Source organism: Macaca thibetana, chromosome 7, assembly GCF_024542745.1.
Source record: "Macaca thibetana thibetana isolate TM-01 chromosome 7, ASM2454274v1, whole genome shotgun sequence".
In the NCBI taxonomy this organism is placed as follows: Eukaryota; Metazoa; Chordata; class Mammalia; order Primates; family Cercopithecidae; genus Macaca; species Macaca thibetana.
The window spans coordinates 51,132,022-51,152,291 of NC_065584.1; the positions used below are offsets into that span (position 1 = coordinate 51,132,022).

The 20,270-nt window shown below is 38.5% G+C and overlaps 2 protein-coding genes across 5 annotated transcripts in view; both read right to left on the reverse strand.

Moving 5' to 3' along the window:
- TMEM260 (transmembrane protein 260) overlaps nt 1-9,911 on the reverse strand; it is a 64,875-nt gene extending 54,964 nt beyond the window's left edge. For 2 of the 4 annotated variants that reach the window (XR_007727676.1, XM_050799724.1), the window contains exons 1-3: nt 9,598-9,909; nt 4,702-4,733; nt 3,819-3,970 (exon numbers count right to left, since the gene is read on the reverse strand). Coding sequence is in view for 2 of the 4 variants with exons in the window: in XM_050799724.1 (XP_050655681.1) it covers nt 3,819-3,970; nt 4,702-4,733; nt 9,598-9,757 (344 nt within the window). In the remaining 2 variants the exon portion in view is untranslated. Of the gene's footprint in view, nt 1-3,818; nt 3,971-4,701; nt 4,734-9,597 lie in introns of all 4 variants that reach the window. The other 2 variants (XR_007727677.1, XM_050799725.1) reach the window with 2 other exon arrangements.
- NAA30 (N-alpha-acetyltransferase 30, NatC catalytic subunit) overlaps nt 1-20,270 on the reverse strand; it is an 834,104-nt gene that overhangs the window by 801,588 nt on the left and 12,246 nt on the right. The gene's annotated exons all lie outside the window — the stretch shown is intronic.

The following is a 20,270-nucleotide window of genomic DNA, read 5'->3' on the forward strand; positions in this document are numbered from 1 at the left end:
TATAAGGTATACAATTATAAAATCCATGAGTTAAATACTGGCACAAAACAATCTGCCAGAAGATATTTAAGGATTACTGAAAATGATTGTACATTCTTTGTAGTAAGCAAAGTTTCAATATACCTTTAATATTATTAATATTCCTATATTCTAGGTAATCTACTTGACATTAAGAGATATGATGTCTTACTGTGCAATATTAATGATGTTAGAAAGTATTTTTATGTAAGTTTCCTGAAACTACACCTTTTAGAAAAAATATTTGAAAAACTGCCTATTTAATGGTGACTTTGTATTACTTTCTTTAAAATAAGCACTGAATTTTGATTATAAAAACTAAGAGCTTTACTTTTAATTCACATGAGTGTTCAACAAATATCGTGGAATGAATTCTTCTATAGTTCCATTTGGCTGGTAATAGTTTGAAAAGGATAGGCTGACTCTCAGGCCTGTTGAGAATATATCCCCTGCACTGTAACTACCAAAATAAATGACACAACATATACCCTCCTCTGATATCATAAGCAATTTAAATCTTCCCTGAGGTAAAGAATTTTTATACAATGCTATCAACATGCTCCCTTCTCTTTTAGTGATACCGGAACATATGAAGGGTTAGAATATAGATGTTTAATGATAGTGACTTCAGTACTCCTTCTTTATTCAGTAAATAAGACCTAGTTTGATATTTCCTAGCAGATAATTTTGAAATTCAAGCATTAAATAATGTTAAATGGTGTTCATGTTAATGATTTATATTACATATAACTTTAACATTTTATATTAATAGGATTTGTGAATTTCAAATAGAATAGGGCATTTTAAATATTATGCTATTAAATTTAAAAATCATTTACTTTAATAGCCTTAAAAAAGAAAACCCCAGTTCCCAGAAATCACTAACTATATTACAGTCTCAGAAACACAGATGTACACATTAATAAAATGAATACTATTTTTGAAATGTACTAGATTAAACTCCCCTAACACAATACATGCTTAAAAATACTCTTTAAGGGGACAATACATAAATAAATACATACGGAAACAACTGCCACAAGCTCACTATTTTTAATTCAATAAACTACAGTGACACATAGGGCTTTCAATGTGCTGTTTTACTCACATGCTTTCTACATTAAAGCAAAGCAAATATAAATGAGTTCTTGCCAACCATTAGGAAAGACTGACAAAAAATGCAGTGTTAATGACATCTTACAGCTTTTAAAAGCAAGAGAAAGATGCAAGAAAAGCAAAAATTACATAGTAATTGGAAACAACGAATAAATTGGTCTTTCAATCTAAGTCATGTTTACTGAAAAAAATGGAGCTTTTTACATCAACACATTTAAACAGAAATTTGCTTTTGAAATAAAATCTTTGTTTAAAAGGTACAGAAAGTCTTTATGTCCACCCCAAGAGCTAAATATAGTGAATGCTATGTGAACAATTACCTGAAAAAAACCTAAACCTGTTAAAAGAATTAATTTACTGCACACCAGTCAGCACTAATCCTACATGTACAGTAATGGTCTCTTAAGTGATGGGGGAAAGAAAGAATAAAACTGTTTCCTGGATCAAAACCCTTCAATATTCAACAACAAAATGGAATGATGATTTGGTTTGTAAATGAATAAAGTAGTGAAATGTCTCCTAAACAAATTCTGATAAGGGAGTCAACCTGCAAAGAAGCACATTTACTGTACGCTGGGACAGGAAAAAAGCCATCACTGTAATGGTTGTACAAAAACTGTGTCCTGCTGTTGGGTTTATATTCACAGAAGAAAGGTTTTAAAGGTTAAGTTCAGGTCATACAACAAATGAAATTGTAACATGCCAGCTGACATTGTATAATGTCTTCTTCCACTCAATCAATAGGCTACTGTTAGTCCTATTACCATAGAGATGGCTTCTCCTTTTTGAAGGGTGTCTATTGTTTGACAAAACAGATTTGCCACTTGAACTAGGTTATTCCCAAAGGACGTGTACCTTGTCAATTATTTGTATTCAAAATAATGAAGTATTTTCATATTAAAATTATGTAAGAGATAATATTGTTAGATCCCTTTTCTGAAGGAAAGCAACTTTTCCAGGGTACATACCATATTATTAAAACCACTCAAATACCTAATTTAGTCATATAAGAGATTGAATTTAAAGCACATGTCAGCAAGTATAAAATATATCATTAGCCATGTATATTAAAAGAAAAGCGTTATAGGCTAGTGTGCTAATCTAAACCCATTATAATCAATCATAATAATTAATAAAAGCTATTTTTAAAGAAAAGTACTGTCCAGAGCTATCCGGATTCTGCAAATTTGTTTTTAAGATTTTTATTTATGATTTTTACAGTGATTCTCATGTGGAATGGCATCACCAACTAATAATGTTGAAAAACATGGAAGTTTTAGAAAATGAATCCCTTTACTTGCACAGAGCTATTTATAGCTACATAACATTTAAATAGATGTATATGTTACATAAATGATCTAAAATACAGACTATCAAAATGAACATATTAGTTTTCTTTAAATGTTTTTGTTCTAAAGTATCTTGTGAAAATTAACAATGTACTCATTCAATACAGAACAAGGAAGTTCCTGTTCAACCTAGATATTTAAAAACAAAAACCACTTTTTCTCTCAGTGGAAATACTGACAGATTCTTAGCCACAAAAGACTCAGAAGGAACAATTCTAATAAAAATTATCCTAACCATTGAGAAAAAGAAAAATATTAATAGTACAAATGAATCTAAGCAGAGACATTATTTTAAATATTTCATAAAGACTAAAATAACAACAAATGTAATACAAAAATTTTGGGAAAGATCAAGTTATAATACTTGAATCTGAAAGTTTTTTCACATGCAGATTAAAAGTAAACTTCTGAGTTATAGTTATACTAACTCTTATCTTTCTATAAATAATTAAGAGATTTAGAATTTAGCTAAAGGGTAGTATTAATGACTTTAACACCAATAAAAATATTGGTCTCCAAAAATGACATTTGAAATTATACCTATTCAAATTATATTTACATACAGAAATCATTTGTTTTATAATAAGACAAGCAAAAGTTTTTAGAAGAAGTGTCTTAATTTGGTTTTTCCTTTTGCAGAAAGTGTAATTTGTATTTTTCACTATAATCCTCTTAGGTATAGGATACACGGAGTTAAGAATGAAGGAGACAGAAACATCAAAGACAATTGAGTCACCAGCATTCTAAACTAAGGACCAATGTTTTAAAAGCAGGGTAGCCTTCCCAACTAAAAAAGTCTTCTATCAGTGAAGTACTTGGGATCTAATTTGCCTACCTTTCCTACAGCCATAATGGAGCAGAGTGAAACCTTACTAAAACCACATCCCAAATTTATTTCCTTAGTTAATAACCTTATTTCAAAAAGTATACATGTTCATATTTAGAATATAATACAATTAGCCCTGGACCTGACAGGCAGCTGCCCATCAGCAATACTGTAATTAAATGATATTTACCACTTACCAAAAGATGAACCTCATATTGTTGAATTAAACCGGCCCATCTGCATCTTCATAAAATGACAAACCTCATTAGTTCTGCCTAATCAGAGAATTGTGATAATGAACTGTTGACACCTTCACTCCATTGTATGAAACAAAACCAACTGCATTTGAGGGGTCAAATGCATATGAAATTATTATAAATTAAGAAAGTGAAATCACATGTGTTAAGGAAACCAAGCAACAAAAGATGTTTTTAATGCATGTACTTGAGCCATAAGAAATCTATATCTCCAACTGCTCAAAATTAATTTTAACTAATCAACTACTTTACCTGAAAACGGTGAAAAAAAGTAACGATGCAGCTACTGCTCCAAATAAGCCACAGAGAAGATTGACGCGGTAGGCAATTGAACCAAAAGGAAACAGTGTAATTGCCAGTTTAGCCACCAGCGTGAACAAAGGATAGCCAGGAGGATGGGCAACCTACAGAAAAATTAGCAACAGTTAGAAGAAGGGTTTCATCTAGGAAAGGAAGAGTCATACAGGCCTTAATTGAAAAGCAGCCCTTTTCTCAGGCAACTATAAAGATTAGGCACCAATGATTAAATGTTTGAATAGTGGTTTTCTATTGTAATCCTCTTGTGGCAATACAAATAAATATTTTCTTTAGTGGATTTGGCAGCGTCTAACACATGGAGCGTCACCCAGAGAAAGGGTGACATATTTCATTGTCAGTTCTTAAGCAGTTTGTTCTCTGGGTTCACAGTACATTAGGGTCATTTAAAAGGCTATTGAAAAAAAGCAGGTTCTGAAATATCGTATTGGTTAGAAAGTTGAAAGACCACACTGCTATCGGATTACCACCATGCTGACAGTCGTAAGGTCTTGCCTAAAGGGATCATGCACCATAATAAAGTTTATTAAATAATAAACTTATTAAAACTGTTAACCCGATTTATTTTATTCTCCACAGCTTATACAAAATTTGGGGTGATAATAAGGCAGCTACTGTATATATAGTAAAGGCTTTGCTTTATAATTTAGTTTAATTGGATTTAAAACTTAAAGTAAATTGTCACATACTGTACTTATAAGTTACTAAAAACTGGGGTTTGAAAATAAATTAATCTACTTTACTCCATGCTTAATTAAACTTTCTTAATTCCTAAAACTGTTAATGAGAGCATTGATTAAACAATAAAACTAATACTTACTCCAAGCTCATGTGCGGCTGTGATCAGTTCCCCTGTGAAAAAATAATGTAAAACCAATAATTACTATTAGAGAATGACACTCCTCCAAAGTTTTCAAAATCCAAATGCTTGCATTGGGGTTTTGCATTAATTTGACTGGATAAAACTGTAAATCTGTAGAGATTTAACAGCATGAAATAGTCTGAGAACATTTTCTCCCTTAGGTCTTATTGAACAAACTATCTTTGGTAGTCTTTAAGAAGTGGTCAGTGGAAATATGGGTAAATTCTGGTTTTTTAAAAATGCTTTTTTTCTCTCTTGAAAGTTGTATCCACTTGCAAATATACAAAAGCACTAGTGTAACATGCTTTGTTATCCCTCAATAAATTAGCACGAAAGTCTATAAAGATGTAATCTTATGATAACATAAAATGTGCAGACATCTGAGGTTTGGACACTCCCTAAAATGTCCCACACTACCCTAAAACTGGCATTTGGATATCTTTTCCACATTAATTGCATTGGATATCTTTAAACGATTTCCAAGTGTTTATTAACTGCAGGTTATTTCGGTAAGGTCTACTGTAAGACATTTTTTCAAACCATTAAATAATATTCTTTACATAGTCCTTTATAGTTCCTCACCATTAGTGACTATTTCTAAAATTAAAATGCAGTAATGTAATGCTTATTTGTTAATCTTTTACATATTCAGAGCACAAGGACTATTTCTGACTCAACCCTGAATGAATCAATATTGATGAATGACTCATGAAAGTTACTAGTACCTATTAGGAAATATACTAATGTCCATTTCCTATCCTTTCATAGCTAGCAATACTCTGCTTCTAATTTCTGTCCCAGCTACAATTTAGACCTTTACTCTCTCTGGCCTGGACTATGGCAACAGACTTGACCAATCTTCTACTTCAATTCATGTTCATACTGAAATCACTTATAATCAACACCTGCCTTTCCCCCTGCCTACACACACACACACACACACACACACACACACACACACACGGCTGCATTGCATCCCTAGTCTAACATTTCTCAATGGCTGCTCTCTGCTTACTGAATGAAGTTCACATTCCTCAGCATGATGTTCAAGCTTTCCATGGTTTCAAGGTCCCTTTTCTAGGCTTATATCCATGAAACCTACGTTCTCTCCAGTCAAATCTGATTACCCACTGTTTCTCTGGAGTGGTCCTCTTTTGCACCTCTTCTCACTCATTTTCTCACCCTGGAGTATTTTCCCTAGCATTCTCTCCCTAAATCCTTCAAAGCCTAGTTCAATTGCCACCTTCTCGGTAACACCTTTCCTTAGACACCTGCTTCCCCAGTCTCCCCATCAGAATTAATCACTTCTTCCTCCTCCATAGAACCTGCTTGAGTCTATTTAGCACTTTAGATTGCCTTACATTCTGGTTGGTTTTCATTTCTCTCTCCCACTAAGTTTAAAAACATTAACCTATCCATTTCACGATCCTGCCAAGATACCAACACTTCTCCCCTCTGGCCACACACAATCAATTCAAGCCATGCACATAGAGGTCAACAAAAAGACACATCACATTGTCATCCTTGCTACTAAGACACCCCTGTCTTAGGTGAGTGACTGCATCATGGAAGTGTTATAAGGGCACCTGAAGACAGATTAAGTCAATTACTTACAGACATTTGTTAGATATTCAAGAGCACCTTAGAAACCAGCACATTTTATACCCTAAATGCTTCTTTTTAATTAGTTTATGGTGTCACAATGTCTCAAAGAACTGTTCCCTTTGTTAACTACTGTAAAGGATATGATTTTACAGTTTACTCCATAACGGATTAGCTCTGAAGTCCTTAGCGCCAAACTATTTTCATCGATTTTTTTTGTTCTTGTATGTTTTTGTGACGAAGCCACCGTAAGTTCAAAATTTCAAGGTCACTATTCATTCTCCTCCATTTAAAATGTATTCAGAATTATATTTAACATTAAGAAAAACAGCCTATTTTTCTCTAACTTCTTTTTACCATGGAAAAGTCAGTGTGTTGTTATTATTTCCCGGAGTTCTGCTGCTATAAAGATAAATCTGGAAAGTGACAAACTTCCATCAATTCTTATCAAATGTTAAACTAAAACAGAAATAGAAAAGATGCCCCTATTCTAAATGTATCTTTGATAAAGATCTAAGGGGAAATACTACTCTTAAATTCATTATGATAAAGAGGAAGTGAATAGCAAAAAAAAAAACCCTCAGAGCTTCCAGAGTCTTGGCTTTCTCTCAATCCTGTACATGAAGGGTTCCTCAGAGTTATGTCTACCTGCATCAGAATTAATCTGCTTTTTAAAAATGAAGATTCCCTGCCCATACCGCTAAACTCCCTAATCTACTAAGACCCACTGGCACTGGGGGCTCAAGTGTCCCAGGTAATTCTAAAATATGTTCCAGTTTGAGAACCACAGCTTTGTTGTCTGCAATACAAACTAATGGCAAGCCCAGAGTTGTCAGCAGATGCTTAACCTTTACAAAAACCAGCTTTATATCATACGTCTCAATATTAATTAGACTAGATTGTCACACATCACATCTGTTAAAGACAGTCTCATGTACAAACTAATTTAGTGAAGGCCAGCTTCCTACCCCCTCCCCGAAAAGCACCACGAGCACCCCTGCCCATAAATGAACTATGTGTGTCAAGTGGTACAAAGAATAATTTTGGCAAGACCACACAATGTGATGAATCTATGGTGTAAAATGTAAGACTTATCAGGAAGAAGAATACATGCTTTGTATTGGTTTTGAGATGTGTTCTGTTTATTGATGAAAATATAATTCATAAACAAATATTCAAGAATAGTACATTCAACATGTAAACACAATTATCAAATATACGATTAAGCAAATTTTCCATATTGGCATATACTTGGAAAACAGTTTATTTATCATTCCCAAAAATGAACATAAAAATATTAGAAGCAACCACTATTTAACATGAAACCAAACAAATTAGAAGCACCTAAAGTTTGGTAACTCAAGGTGAATACACAACTTTATTCTTCTGGGAAAAAATAAAATATAGTATTAATAAAGGCAAGGCAATAAACATTTTAAGTAGATTTTAAATATCACTACATATGTGATGATGGATTTAGAAAAGAATTTCTTGAAATGTTTTGACAAAAAGTAGAGGTTAAGGGGGCATATTCTAAAGTCAATATACTTGGGTTCTTTTCCTGACTACTCTGTGTGACTTTGGGCATAGCTTAGCCTTAGTTTTCTCATTTATAAAAGGAAAATAATGATCGCACCTACTTTTAAGGGTAGCTGAGGGGGTTAAAACAACCACCCATATAAAGCACTTGGAACAGTGTCTGGCGCATAGTAAGTGCTCAAGAAACTTCAGTTATTATAAATCTCATTCCCATCTTTCACACTCAACCAATCATAAGTAGCTGTCAATCTTTGTATTTTTTTACAGGTAACAGAACTACCTAACCTCTGAAAAATGCCCTCCAGCATCAAAACTCTCACAACTATAAAGTTACTTCCATTATGAAATACAAATCTTAGAAACATGGTACAGAAACTCCCTACTACACGAATGAAACACTATCCGTATTTGTGCAATAGGACCCGAAAGAAGGTAACAATCTGAAGATGGAACATCAAGAATCTTCAATGTGGTAGGCAGCCCTAAATATGATCCCCACTAATCCCCAACTCCTGGTATTCTCACCTGTGTAATCCTCTCCCCCTTGAATATGGGTTGGGTTTACTGATGAACTTCCAGGAATAAAATGGAGAAGTGGTATATCACTTACAGTATTCGGCTACAAAATGACACAGAGGTGTCAGACAGAGAGGTATCCTTCATCTTTTTCTTGACAGAAGTCAGTTAACTTATGGAGACCCACACAGCAAAGAACTAGATGGTGTTTCTCCCCAAATTGAGCCTTGAAAAGACCGCAGCCCCCAACCCACACGATGACAGCAAACTTGTTCTGAGTACGAGCAACTAGCGTAAACTGGACCCAGATTCCTGATTAACAGAAACGGGAGACGATAAACGTTTGCTGTTTAAGCTGCTCAATTTAAGGATAACTGGTCATGCAGCAAAAACTGCTGCTTCAGTCCACAGGTTCACCACCTGAAATTACAGCACCATTCTGACAAAATTCCTGGCCACGATATGGCATTATTGAATCCAAAAACAAAACATAGATCTTGTTTCTTGCCTCAAATATAAAACAATGTGCTTTAACTGGCCGATGAGTCATGCTTTTCTTTTTCATAGAAACAGCCGCACCTGGCTTCCACCTTTTTAAGAGTTCTGCAAATATTCTGCATGGCTAGTTCCTTCTCAATATTCAGGTTTCGACTAAAATACCACTTCTTCAGAGGTCTTTCCTGAATAGCCATTCGGAAGGACCCACTACTTACCCCCACTCTCAATCACATTTCCCTCCTACCGTCTCCATAACTTAAAAAGTTTAATATGCTGTTTATTCATTAACTTGGGTATTGTCTAACCGCACTGGAACACTCGCAATTATCTGTTCGCCACTACTGTTCTTTCGTCTGAAACATAATAAGGACTCGGTGAGTAATATCTGTGGATTAAAAAAGGATGCAAATACTTAGGACCAGGAAAAAATATCTGGGGAAGTGGAGAAGTCATTAAGCCCCACCAGGCGAAACCAACAATAAGCCCCATCTCGAAAGCCTGAGAACTAAAGAAACGAGAACGACAGGGATGGAAACAGAAGTGGGCTCTGAAACACACAATAGAGTCCTGTGCACAGGTGGGTGGATGGAGGCCCAGAGCTGACCAAACCCAATGCCAAGAGCGGGGGCCAGACGCAGCCCCCGCCCGTTCTAGGATCAGGGGAGAGGGACAGGAGGGGCAACCCTGCGAGTACTTTACCCGAGTCTCCCCCAGGCACCGAGGGGGGCAGCGTGAGGGTGAACACTGCGGCCACGGCGGCGAACACCGCGATGCCGCCGCGGATGCCCCCGGAGCGCCGCGTCCCCACTCGGACTGCCCGCCCCCGGGCCTGGCCCCTGCCGTCGCCATGGGGACTCATGGGCCAGTGGCGACCGAGGGAGGAGGACACGGCTGGCCCAAGGACTTGGTGCGACACAGAGTTCCCCAGTCGAGAGGCGAGCGGAGCCTGTGCGGCGGCCACAGCGACTTCCGGGTCGAGCCTCCGCGGATTGGACCGCACCTTTCTCCGTCTGAGCGCAGGGAGGAGAAAATGCCAGGCCTCGCTTGAGCCAGGCCCTGGGAGTTTTCCCGCAGTGCACCACGCATTGGCGTTCACCTACTTATAATGTGATTTAAGGTTCCTAATCACCGGCAGAGCCTTCCCTTTAAAAAGGAAGCCTGGCCACGGCCCTACCGTCTCCATGCTGTTGCCCCCTTTTATACTGACTTGGTTGGGTCTGACAGAGACCAAAGCAGCATCGAAAACCGCGAGCGCGGAAGGACTGCTCCTGCCCCCTACGGTGCGGAGTGGAACTGCACAAAAGGGCCTTGATCAGCCAGGATCCCCTACCTGTGCTAAAACAAAGGGTGGTGTATTTACTGTATGTGCGAAGTAAGTCAATAAATACATTAATCGCAATTATGTATTTATTACGATTTATTACGTTGCTATGATTAATTACAATAAGTCTTTGTGCTACTTATTAAATCACTGAGTAATTTTTTGAGAGATTAGAATATGCTAGTCTTTTTTTTTTTTTTCCATTCCATAGCATGATGAAAACTCTGTAGATGAGTCGGGAAATTTGAGTTCCTGTATTCATGCAAATAACTCATACCATGATAAAGGTGTCTCCTAGTTTAAGGAAGAGGGGTGTTTTGCTGGAGCTTTCGACACAACAAAGTGGGAAATGAAATTGAATCACAGTATTTTACAATGAGCTGTAACGCAAAAAAAGAATCGGGTTTGTTAATAGGACAACCACATAACAGTGCAATTAAGCTTTTTAAGCTTATATTTTATGTTATTAAAGCAATTATCCTGGAGTGGGAGGGGAGGAGGGCAACCCCCATAGAATGTATCTTGCAGACACACTGAAAACCAGTGACAATCTCAAATGTGTTACATGCAGTTTGATAGGGACACAGTGACTAAACTATAGAGTAACATATACGTACCTTGACGGTCATGGGACCAGCACACCTTAGTCTTTTCCAGGCACTTATACAATTTCCAACCTTTTCCAGGTACTTTCTCAGCTGTACTGTGAGGTCCTGGAGGAGAGGGGCTGTGTGGTAGAGTGCTTCTAAAATGACTTCCCAGATAGCCCTGCCTCCTCACTCACTTTCTGTATAATCTGCTCCCTTTATGTGTGAGCTTAACCTAAGGATTGGTTTCTATCAATACAATAAGGCAAAGTGATGGATGTCAGTTTCAAGATTAGGTTATAAGAGACTAACTTTCATCTTGCTGGTCCTCCCTCTTGTCCTCTCATTTGTTCTCTCTGATGAAACCACCTACCCCATATGGTGTAAGCTGCCCTGTGGAAGGTTCCACATGGGAAGAAACTGAGAGTCGCCTCTAGTCAACAGCTGGCAAGAAACTGAGACCCTCAGTCCAACAACCTTAGAGGAACTGAATCTAGGAAACACCATGTGAGGGAGCTAGAAGGTGGGTCCTTCCCCCACATAAGCCTTGAGATAACTATAAATCCTGTCAAGACTGGATTGCAGCCTGTGGATGACCCTGAAGCAGAGGACCTAACTAAGCCTCATCCAGACTGCTGTCCTACAGAAACTGCGAGATAATAAATGTTGTTTTAAGTCGATAAATACAGGGTAACGTCAGTTATCAGCAATAGATAACTAAGATAGGCTGTCTTCTATTTCTTTGCTGAAAGAACATACCAATGAGTAACATTGACTGAGTCAAACATATACTTCTTTCCCTTTTTGTGGATTTCACTTTTGCTTATGAGTTTTATTTTACAATTTTTTATTTTGAAGGGGAATAATTCTTTGTCCATGTCTGGGAGGTAGAGATCAGAGCTGGAAGTACAAATTTAGGAGTTTCTCGTGTAAGGATGATATAAATGACTAACTCGATAAGGAGATAGTGTAGAAAGAACAAGGCTGAGGTCTAATGTCAGCCCATATTCTCATTTAGGGAATGGTTGGAGAAGGGAAGAGAACAGTGGAAGGGAATGAGGCATCATCAGAGGTTAAAGAAGGAAAGTCAATGAAGTACATGTGGTCAGGATGTTACAGAGAAGTAAAGGACAATGAAGAAAGGCGTGTCTAGATTTTGTGAAGCGCAAGTGTATAAAACTTGGAGAATTATCTGTAAGCAAACTGATGTAAATAAAACTTCAGATACAGAATTAGGCACCAGATATTGGAAGACACCTGGACTAGAGAGGAACTGTGAAGCCCAAGCTTCATTCGCTTCACAGTTGTTTTCCTTTGAAGATTAAGAACTTCCAGTTCTCTGTTTGTGTCTGACTCTACCTCTTAGTAAGCATCTGACTATTCCTTCCTCTCCAGAAGTATTTTCTTTTCTGGCCTTCATTGATAGCACACTCTTTGGTTTTCCTCTTATCAATGGCCTCCCTGCCCTGGCTCTGCTTCTATCAGTCCTCTAAATGCTAGAGTATTCCTGGGCTGTTCTAGGCTTTTCTCTCTTTCTGTCTTCTTTCCTGAGATGATCATATTAAAGCTTTAAAGGGCAACTATGGGGCAATATATCTCAAAAGTATACCTCCTCTGCTTCTCTTTTTTAAGTGACTGATTATTTTAAAACACCCGACTGCCCCCGACTGCCCCCGACCTCTCCATTTCTATATCTAAATAGCCTGTCAAACCTGATAGACTTTGTCTAATTTCCATCATATTTAAAATGATACCTGGCACAAAATGGGTGCTAAACAAATATTTATGTGATAAATGAACACATGAACAATCAGAGATCATTGGTGTATCCATTAGGGATTGCATTTAGCTACTAGTGACAGATCCTGCTACAGTGTCTTAAACATTAAAACAATCATTCTCTTATGTAAAAGAAGTCAGAAGTCTGGAGGAAGTCAGTCTAACACTGGCTTGGCAACTCCCTGCTTCCACTAGGGACAAAGCTGAAGTCCTCATATCTTTCTGCACCATCCCACTCAGCTTACATTCTCAAGGTCATCTACTGATCCAAGGTGGCTGCTAATGCTCCAGACATTACATCTGTTCTTGAGGAAGAAAAAGAAAGGATGTCACCCAGGCAGAGATCACTCCAGCCTGGGTGACAAAGCAAGACTCTGCTTGCAGAAAAAAAAAAAAAGTCAACTGATTATGAACTTTAGTCATATCTACAAAATACCATCACAGCAACACCAAGATTTGTGTTTGATTGAAAAACAGGAATGTAGCCAAGCCAAGCTGACACATTCAAAGAACATCACAGAGGCCAGGGAACACTGAATTAGATATAGTACATCAGATTGATGGAAAGTAAATGCATAGATCCGTGGCCCTATGGTACCCTAAATTTGGCTCTGGGAGTCTTCCTGGGATTTATGGCCAGCATCTAGCTTCTATCAAAACCAAGGAGGTGGCTCCTCCTTATTGCTGAGCAGAGGGGGACATTCCCCCTACCCACCGGGCCTCTACTGCTGCCTCCCTGCTGCGAGGTGAAGGAATGCCTCATCACTGTTCCACTTATGGTTTCCACTAGCACCACATCTCCCTACCCACATAGTTACGGGGGTAGGGAGATGGCCTCCTTTTCCTTGGACAGTGGTGAAAGTCCTGACTCTCACTAGGCTCCGTCTGATACTACCCCAGAAGGGAGGGAGAGGGGGACCTCATTATTTCTGGGCAGGGGTGGAAGTCTAAGATTCCCATGTGGTCTCCACTGCTGCCATGGAGAAGAGGGATCTCATTACCACCCAACCAGAATGAAAGTTCTGGCTTCTCCCTTTGCCTTCTTTGACATGACCCTGGTGGTATGTGGAGGCACCTGGAGAGGGTAGAAGTCTCGGCTGCCCACTCAGCCTTCCTCATGGTTTATTCTTTGGTTTTGGCTACAGTAGAGTGATTGTTTTCTAAATGCATCTGTCTTGCAAAAAAATACCTATTTCATCTTTCTGAAAGCAAAAGTCACTCCTCTTTGTTTTATCCTTTCTGAGCATTCAGAGTAGCTTCACAGACATTAATGCACTGAAATTCACCTAAAAATTACAACTTAGATGTCTAATTCCCCCACACCCCACTTGATACAATCAATGTCTTAATATTTCTAATATCAGTGAAATTTAAGGTTAGAAATTTTAGACTAGAAATTAGATACCTAGAATGCTATCCAGTAATCCACCTACAATAGGAAAATACAAGAGATACAAATACCCCTGTCAAATGCCTCAGAAAAGTAATTTTAAACATATAAATGTATTAGTAACCAAAGGAATTTGAAATAAAAATAAAGGAACGCCATTTCTACCTTTCCAACTGTCAAAGGTATTTAATAAATATGGGGGATTGGTGATAAAGGAATTTGGTATAGTATTTTAGAGGTCAAGTTATCTATGTGTATCAAAAATTTGTAAAGATATTAATATAATTTGACCTAGAATTAATTGTAAGTAAATATTTGTATACATCTTTAACTTTACTAGTAATCAGAGAAATGCAAATGAAAACCACAATGAGATACTACACACCTACTAGGTTTGCAAAAGTTAAAGTCTAGCTATATATGATGTTGGCAAGTGTGTGGAAAAACAGAAATGTTACCAGGAGTTAGAAACCACTTCCAACCACTTGGAAAACAGACATGTCTAGTGGAGTCAAAGGTGTTTGGAGTCTACCACTCAGTAATTCCACTCCAGGTTTATACCTAGAGAAGCCAGGAGACACATACAACATGTCCATAGCAGTGTTGTTCATAATAGCCCCCATACAGGAACAGCCTCAAACATCTATCGACGGCAGACTAGAGCAATAAATTCTCTCATATTCATACAATAAAATAGTATACAACAAAGAGAATGAACAAACTATAGCTAGCTACCATGGAACAATCTGGGTGGTTCTCACAAACAAAATATTGGCAAAAGGAACAAGTTATGATAGAACACGTGGGGAATGATATTTATTTATTTATTTATTTATTTATTTATTTATTTATTTATGAGATGGAGTTTCACTCTTGTTCCCCAGGCTGGAGTGCAATGGCATGGTCTCGGCTCACTGCAACCTCCATCTCCTGGGTTTAAGTGATTCTTCTGCCTCAGCCTCCCAAGTAGCTGGGATTACAGATGTATGCCACAACACGTGGCTAATTTTGTATTTTTAGTAGAGATAGGGTTTCACCATGTTGGCCAGGTTGGTCTCAAACTCCTGACCTCAGGTGATCCACGTGCCTCGGCCTCCCAAAGTGCTGGGATTACAGGCGTGAGCCATAGTGAAACTAAACTATATTATTTAGATATACATTGTGTATATATAATATTATATATGCTATATATGCACAATGTATATCTAAACAATAGGTATACATTGAAAAAGTGTATACTATATCATATATCTCTCTATATGTATCTCCATATGTTTAAATTACATTTAAAAATCCCCTTAATCATTGTATTTTATGTTCTAAATATAATTTTTTCTACATTAGAGAAATTAAATGTTCATAAAGTATTTCAAAAATATTTGTTGCCGTTACCTGTTATTATGTTAAAACTATCCCCCTGGTGGCATATAACAACCATTTAATATATCTGATAATTTTATGGGTCCAAAATGTATACAGGGCTCAGCTAGGAGAGTCTTCTGTTTCGTGTAGCATTGACTGGGGTCACTGGATGGTATTCAGCTGGCAGATAGGCCAGTCTGGGAAGTCCAAAATGCCTTTATTACATGCCTGATGCCTTGGTTGGGATGGCTGGAATGCTGGGCTCAGCTGAGACTTTTGATCTGAATGGTCCCATGTGGCTTCTCCAACATTGCAGTCTCAGAGTAGTTGAACTAAGTTTCCAGAGTTATAAGAAGCCTAGGCAGAAGCTGCAAGGTTTTTATGTCTTAGGCTTAGAAGACACAGAATATTGCTTCTGCTGTATTCTCTAGATCAGGCAAGTCAGTATAGCCAGCCCAGATTCAAGGGGAGGGGAATTTGACTTTACCTCTCAAACGTAAAGAATTTGCAGCTATCTTTAATCTATACATCCCCCAACAAGACGTGTGATACAAAAATAAAAAATATATATGGGGCAAATATTTTTTTTTCTGCCTGAAGGGGGAAAAAACCGTATGTGAATCAGGATTGTGGGAAAATTCAAATAGTTAACTCAATATGCAGTTTGGAAAATAAATATTGTTTGGCCTCAACACTAAAGAGTCTTCTAACAAATATTAAGTTAATACTTTTTCAAAATCTGATGCAGCTAATATTTGAATTATTTAATTAGAGTTTTAAAAGGTTTGTGTTATTTTCAAAATCTTTTTGTTCTATTTCAAGTTCAAAGAATTAAGTTTTTACGTTTAGTAAGAAAATGATAGTAAAATCTATCAGATGGAAAACAAATTATGAATACTAGGACTGTGAATGTATTCAAGTACCTAGCACAGTACCTAGAACATAGTAAGTACCGGGAATGATTTGAAGATTGACTGTAGAAGGGACAGAGAGGACCTCTCACCTTGCTAACTGCTTTCAGAAAAGATTACATCTAAACCCCCAACCCTAAGGAAAGCCTCTCCTAACCCAGACCTAAGATACAAACCAAATGACAAAGGAAATGTAAGAGGTATATAATTATAAACGGTAATTTAGAAGGTAATTATGGAACTTATAAAATATTAAGCATTTTCATAATCATTCAGGGAGCAGCCTGTATTCAAATCCTGGCTCTACTAATTATCATTGTGATCTTGAAAGTTCTTAAATTACCTGGCCCCCATATGACTCATCTGAAAAATGAGAATGATGACAGTGCCATCCTCTTAAGTTTTATGTGAAGATTAAGTAAAATAACAACAACAACAACAAAAAACAGAACTTGGCCCATTGGGAGTCACAATAAATATTAACCGTTATCTAACATTTAGAAGAAATTCTATAGGATATTATTTGAAAATAGGGCAAGTAAAACTGATACTTTTCTACTTCCATTTCAAAGGTAATTAGCTAGAACTGAAAATATATGAGACAGACAAACTATCCATTCGCAACCAGGACGTGATCTGGGAAGCTTTGTGCTCCCTAGAGACTTAGCCTTGGATTAAAAACTTCAATTCCGTGGTTTGTGCAAGTCCAAACCCCATCCCAATATTTCCAGGAAATCTTGCTGCCTTGTTCTACTCATCTCTAGCTCTTCAACTATTCTGCATCAGCTCAAACTTAGTCCTTTCTTCAGTCTCCAGAGAAACCCACTGGTTCCGGCCGGGCGCAGTGGCTTACGCCTGTAACCCCAGCACTTTGGGAGGCCAAGGCGGGTGGATCACCAGGTTAGGAGATCGAGACCATCCTGGCTAACACGGTGAAACCCTGTCTCTACTAAAAATACAAAAAATTAGCCGGGCGCGGTGGCGGGCGCCTGTAGTCCCAGCTACTCGGGAGGCTGAGGCAGGAGAATGGCGTGAACCTGGGAGGCAGAGCTTGCAGTGAGCCGAGACCGCGCCACTGCACTCCAGCCTGGGTGAAACAGGGAGACTCTATCTCAAAAAAAAAAAAAAAAAAAAAAAAAACCCACTGGTTCCAAACAAGCTGATTTCTAAGAGAATGGAGAGAAGAGTGTTCAACCAACAACCATCTCCCCAGGTTCCTGCTCACTCTCCGCCTGATTTCTCCTTCTCCCAAACTTGCCCTTGCAAACTCTTTCTTCTCCTCTCTTCTGCACATCATGTTAGCTTACCTTAGGGTAAGCTATCTCTAAACTACCTTTGATGGCCTAACATCATCAAGGTATTTAATTAGTAGACTAAAGGACCTTCCATGTAACAGGATTTATGTGCTCCGGATCACAGACGTAGTTAATGATCCAGTACATAGCTCCTGCTCTAGTACATGTTCTTCTATCTCATGTTTCCTGCATTGATGTTGTCAAGATTTGAAGAAAAATAACCAAGGGATAGACAGGTGTATAACATCTTGATGAGTTTAAAGTAGTTGATAAAATGAATAGTTTCATGCATATGCATACAAATGGCAATTCCACATATAATTAAAGTTTGCCTGCTATGGGCTAGCAGTGAGTGGTCTCTGTGCATATAGCAATGGAGTTCCTGGATGGTGCACTTTGAACATCAATAATCCAAGGCCCCAATGGCCAATGTTGCTGTATGCTAATGCTCTCTCCTTCTCCCTGACGTGAAATTCTTATGATTTGAGTCATTCAGCCACACTAAACACTAAAGTTGGAAATGTCTCCAGCAGTGTCAGTTTGCTTGTGATTATCTAATCTTGGAAGTTGGAAAAAAAAAAAAAAAGCATAATAGGTGTCAGACTGTATTTTAAGGATTTTCTGAGACTAATACTTTCCTACCCCTTTAGAAAAGAGCCACACTAAGTGTTGGGATTTAGAAGAAGGCAAATATTGGCTCAAAAATGTTTCAGGAGTCAAAAGACAAGTTAGTGTTTTCACAACCAATTGAAAGAGTGTCAAAGTTAAATTTATCTTCCTAAGGTAAGACAGATCATTTTTCATTTGCCTGGGTCTTAGGAGTGAATAAGTGAGGGAGAAGCCCTTTACTTCTCACATAACAGACCCCAGTGGGAAACTGCCTTTTCTCTGAAAAGTGGGAGTGCCAATAAGAATGGGAATGCAAATGGAGTAGGGAGAGGAAAATACTTCAGTAGGTCCGGGACCCACATACACCAAGACTTCTGGGACTGGCACCATGTATATTAGATGATGCCATAGATCCATCCCTACTGTTTGCATCTCCCCACGTGGGAAAAGTGAGATGCCGACAGTTGAGTCCTCATCTTGGGAGGATATCATGGGCAAGTCCACAGTAAACCATATGCTGAAATGAAGACTGTCTGAACATGCAAGGCTTCTATCAGGCATTGGAAGGGGAATGGCAAACTGGGCAGGTAATGCCATTCCTAGTGTTTTATTTTTCCACAAACCCAATAAAAGGGCTTTGTTTCTCTGTGGTAATGCCTCCTGTTGAGTATGTTATTCTGTTGAACCATGTGGTTGGGCTCAGCACATCTGGAATAAGCAGATTATAAATCAGTGGAGGTAGTCCAGGGGACCATTTTGCAAATGTTACTAAGATTCAAATATGCTACCCAAGGGAGAATTTTCTTCCCTGTGTACTTGAATAAAGACAGGTTTAATAGGTTTTAGAGACTTTATCTTGAAAAGCAATGCCTTAGACACAAGAGAAGTACATAGAGCACACGTGTTTATAGAAGTGGGGGAAGGTCGCAAGAGCAGCAGGAGTGGCAACAGGGAAGGAACAGGCAGCACGCGTGGGCTGCAGGAAACTGTCATGAGCAAGAAGATGGTTCTCTCATCAGAAAGCCACTCTTGCTAGAGCCCACCAGCATGGAGTGCCTGCCCTACCAGGAGCTATGCTCCTTTCACGACTGTAGGGTGATAGTTATGTTTATGGTCTTTAGAGTTAAGACTTCGAGTTCAAATCCCATCTCCATCACTCACTGGTTGGGCAAGTTACTTCACTTACCTTATTTTCCCCCATCTATTAAGTGGAGATATCATGAGAATTAAATAAAAATAATCTAGAGTCAGAGTTTAGCACCCAGCCTGGCACAGAGTAAGCACTGAACAAATGTGGGTTATTGTTATTATTTACTTTAGAAGTATCTATTGAGTGTACTGTGTTCCAGGCTCTGGGCACTGGTAAACAGTTACAAGTATGGCATGCATTATTTCTCTCCTCCCAGAGCTCACAGACCAGCGGGAGATACAATACGCAATCTGGCAATGACAACATTGTATTAAAAAGGGGTATGATTGGGAAAATGCAGGGTGTTATGGGATCACGGTGGCTTCAAAGAAGCTGAGACTTGAAGTAGAACAGGAGTTCACCAGGTGAGGGCTGCTGGGGGAAGAAAGAAAGGGTAGCGCACATGAAGACCTAGAGTTAAAGAGGAATGGTGCACTGAAGCCAGTAGGTCTGTGGGCCTTATGTGCCGAGGACAGGGTAGGCAGTCAAGGGTGATGCTGAGGGCATGGGTTGTGAGAGGACACGTTATGCAGAGATGGTAACTCAGGTGGAGGAGACAAGGAATTTTAATTCACACCACAAGGGCACATTGGCTTTACTTTAATAAGCCAAATTTAATCTGTTTTGAATCCATGTCCCACTTTGTTGTCAGAATATTCACTCAGTCATTACTGGGGCTCCTTTCTTCTCCAGCCCCACCCCACCAGGTTCATATGTGAGTCTTGGGAGCTTACACAGCCACAGCATTCCGGGCTTAATCTGCACAGTGGCCTATGCTGATGTGCTCATTGTCCACATCCACATGGTCTCTTGAAAGCAGGTGCAAGCAACACCAGTGCCACGTTTGAGCCTGCAGAGGTTTTCCCCCTCTGGATACCAAAGACATGGCTCTCTGTGAATAGCACCGTCCTAGTTCCCGTTAATCCACT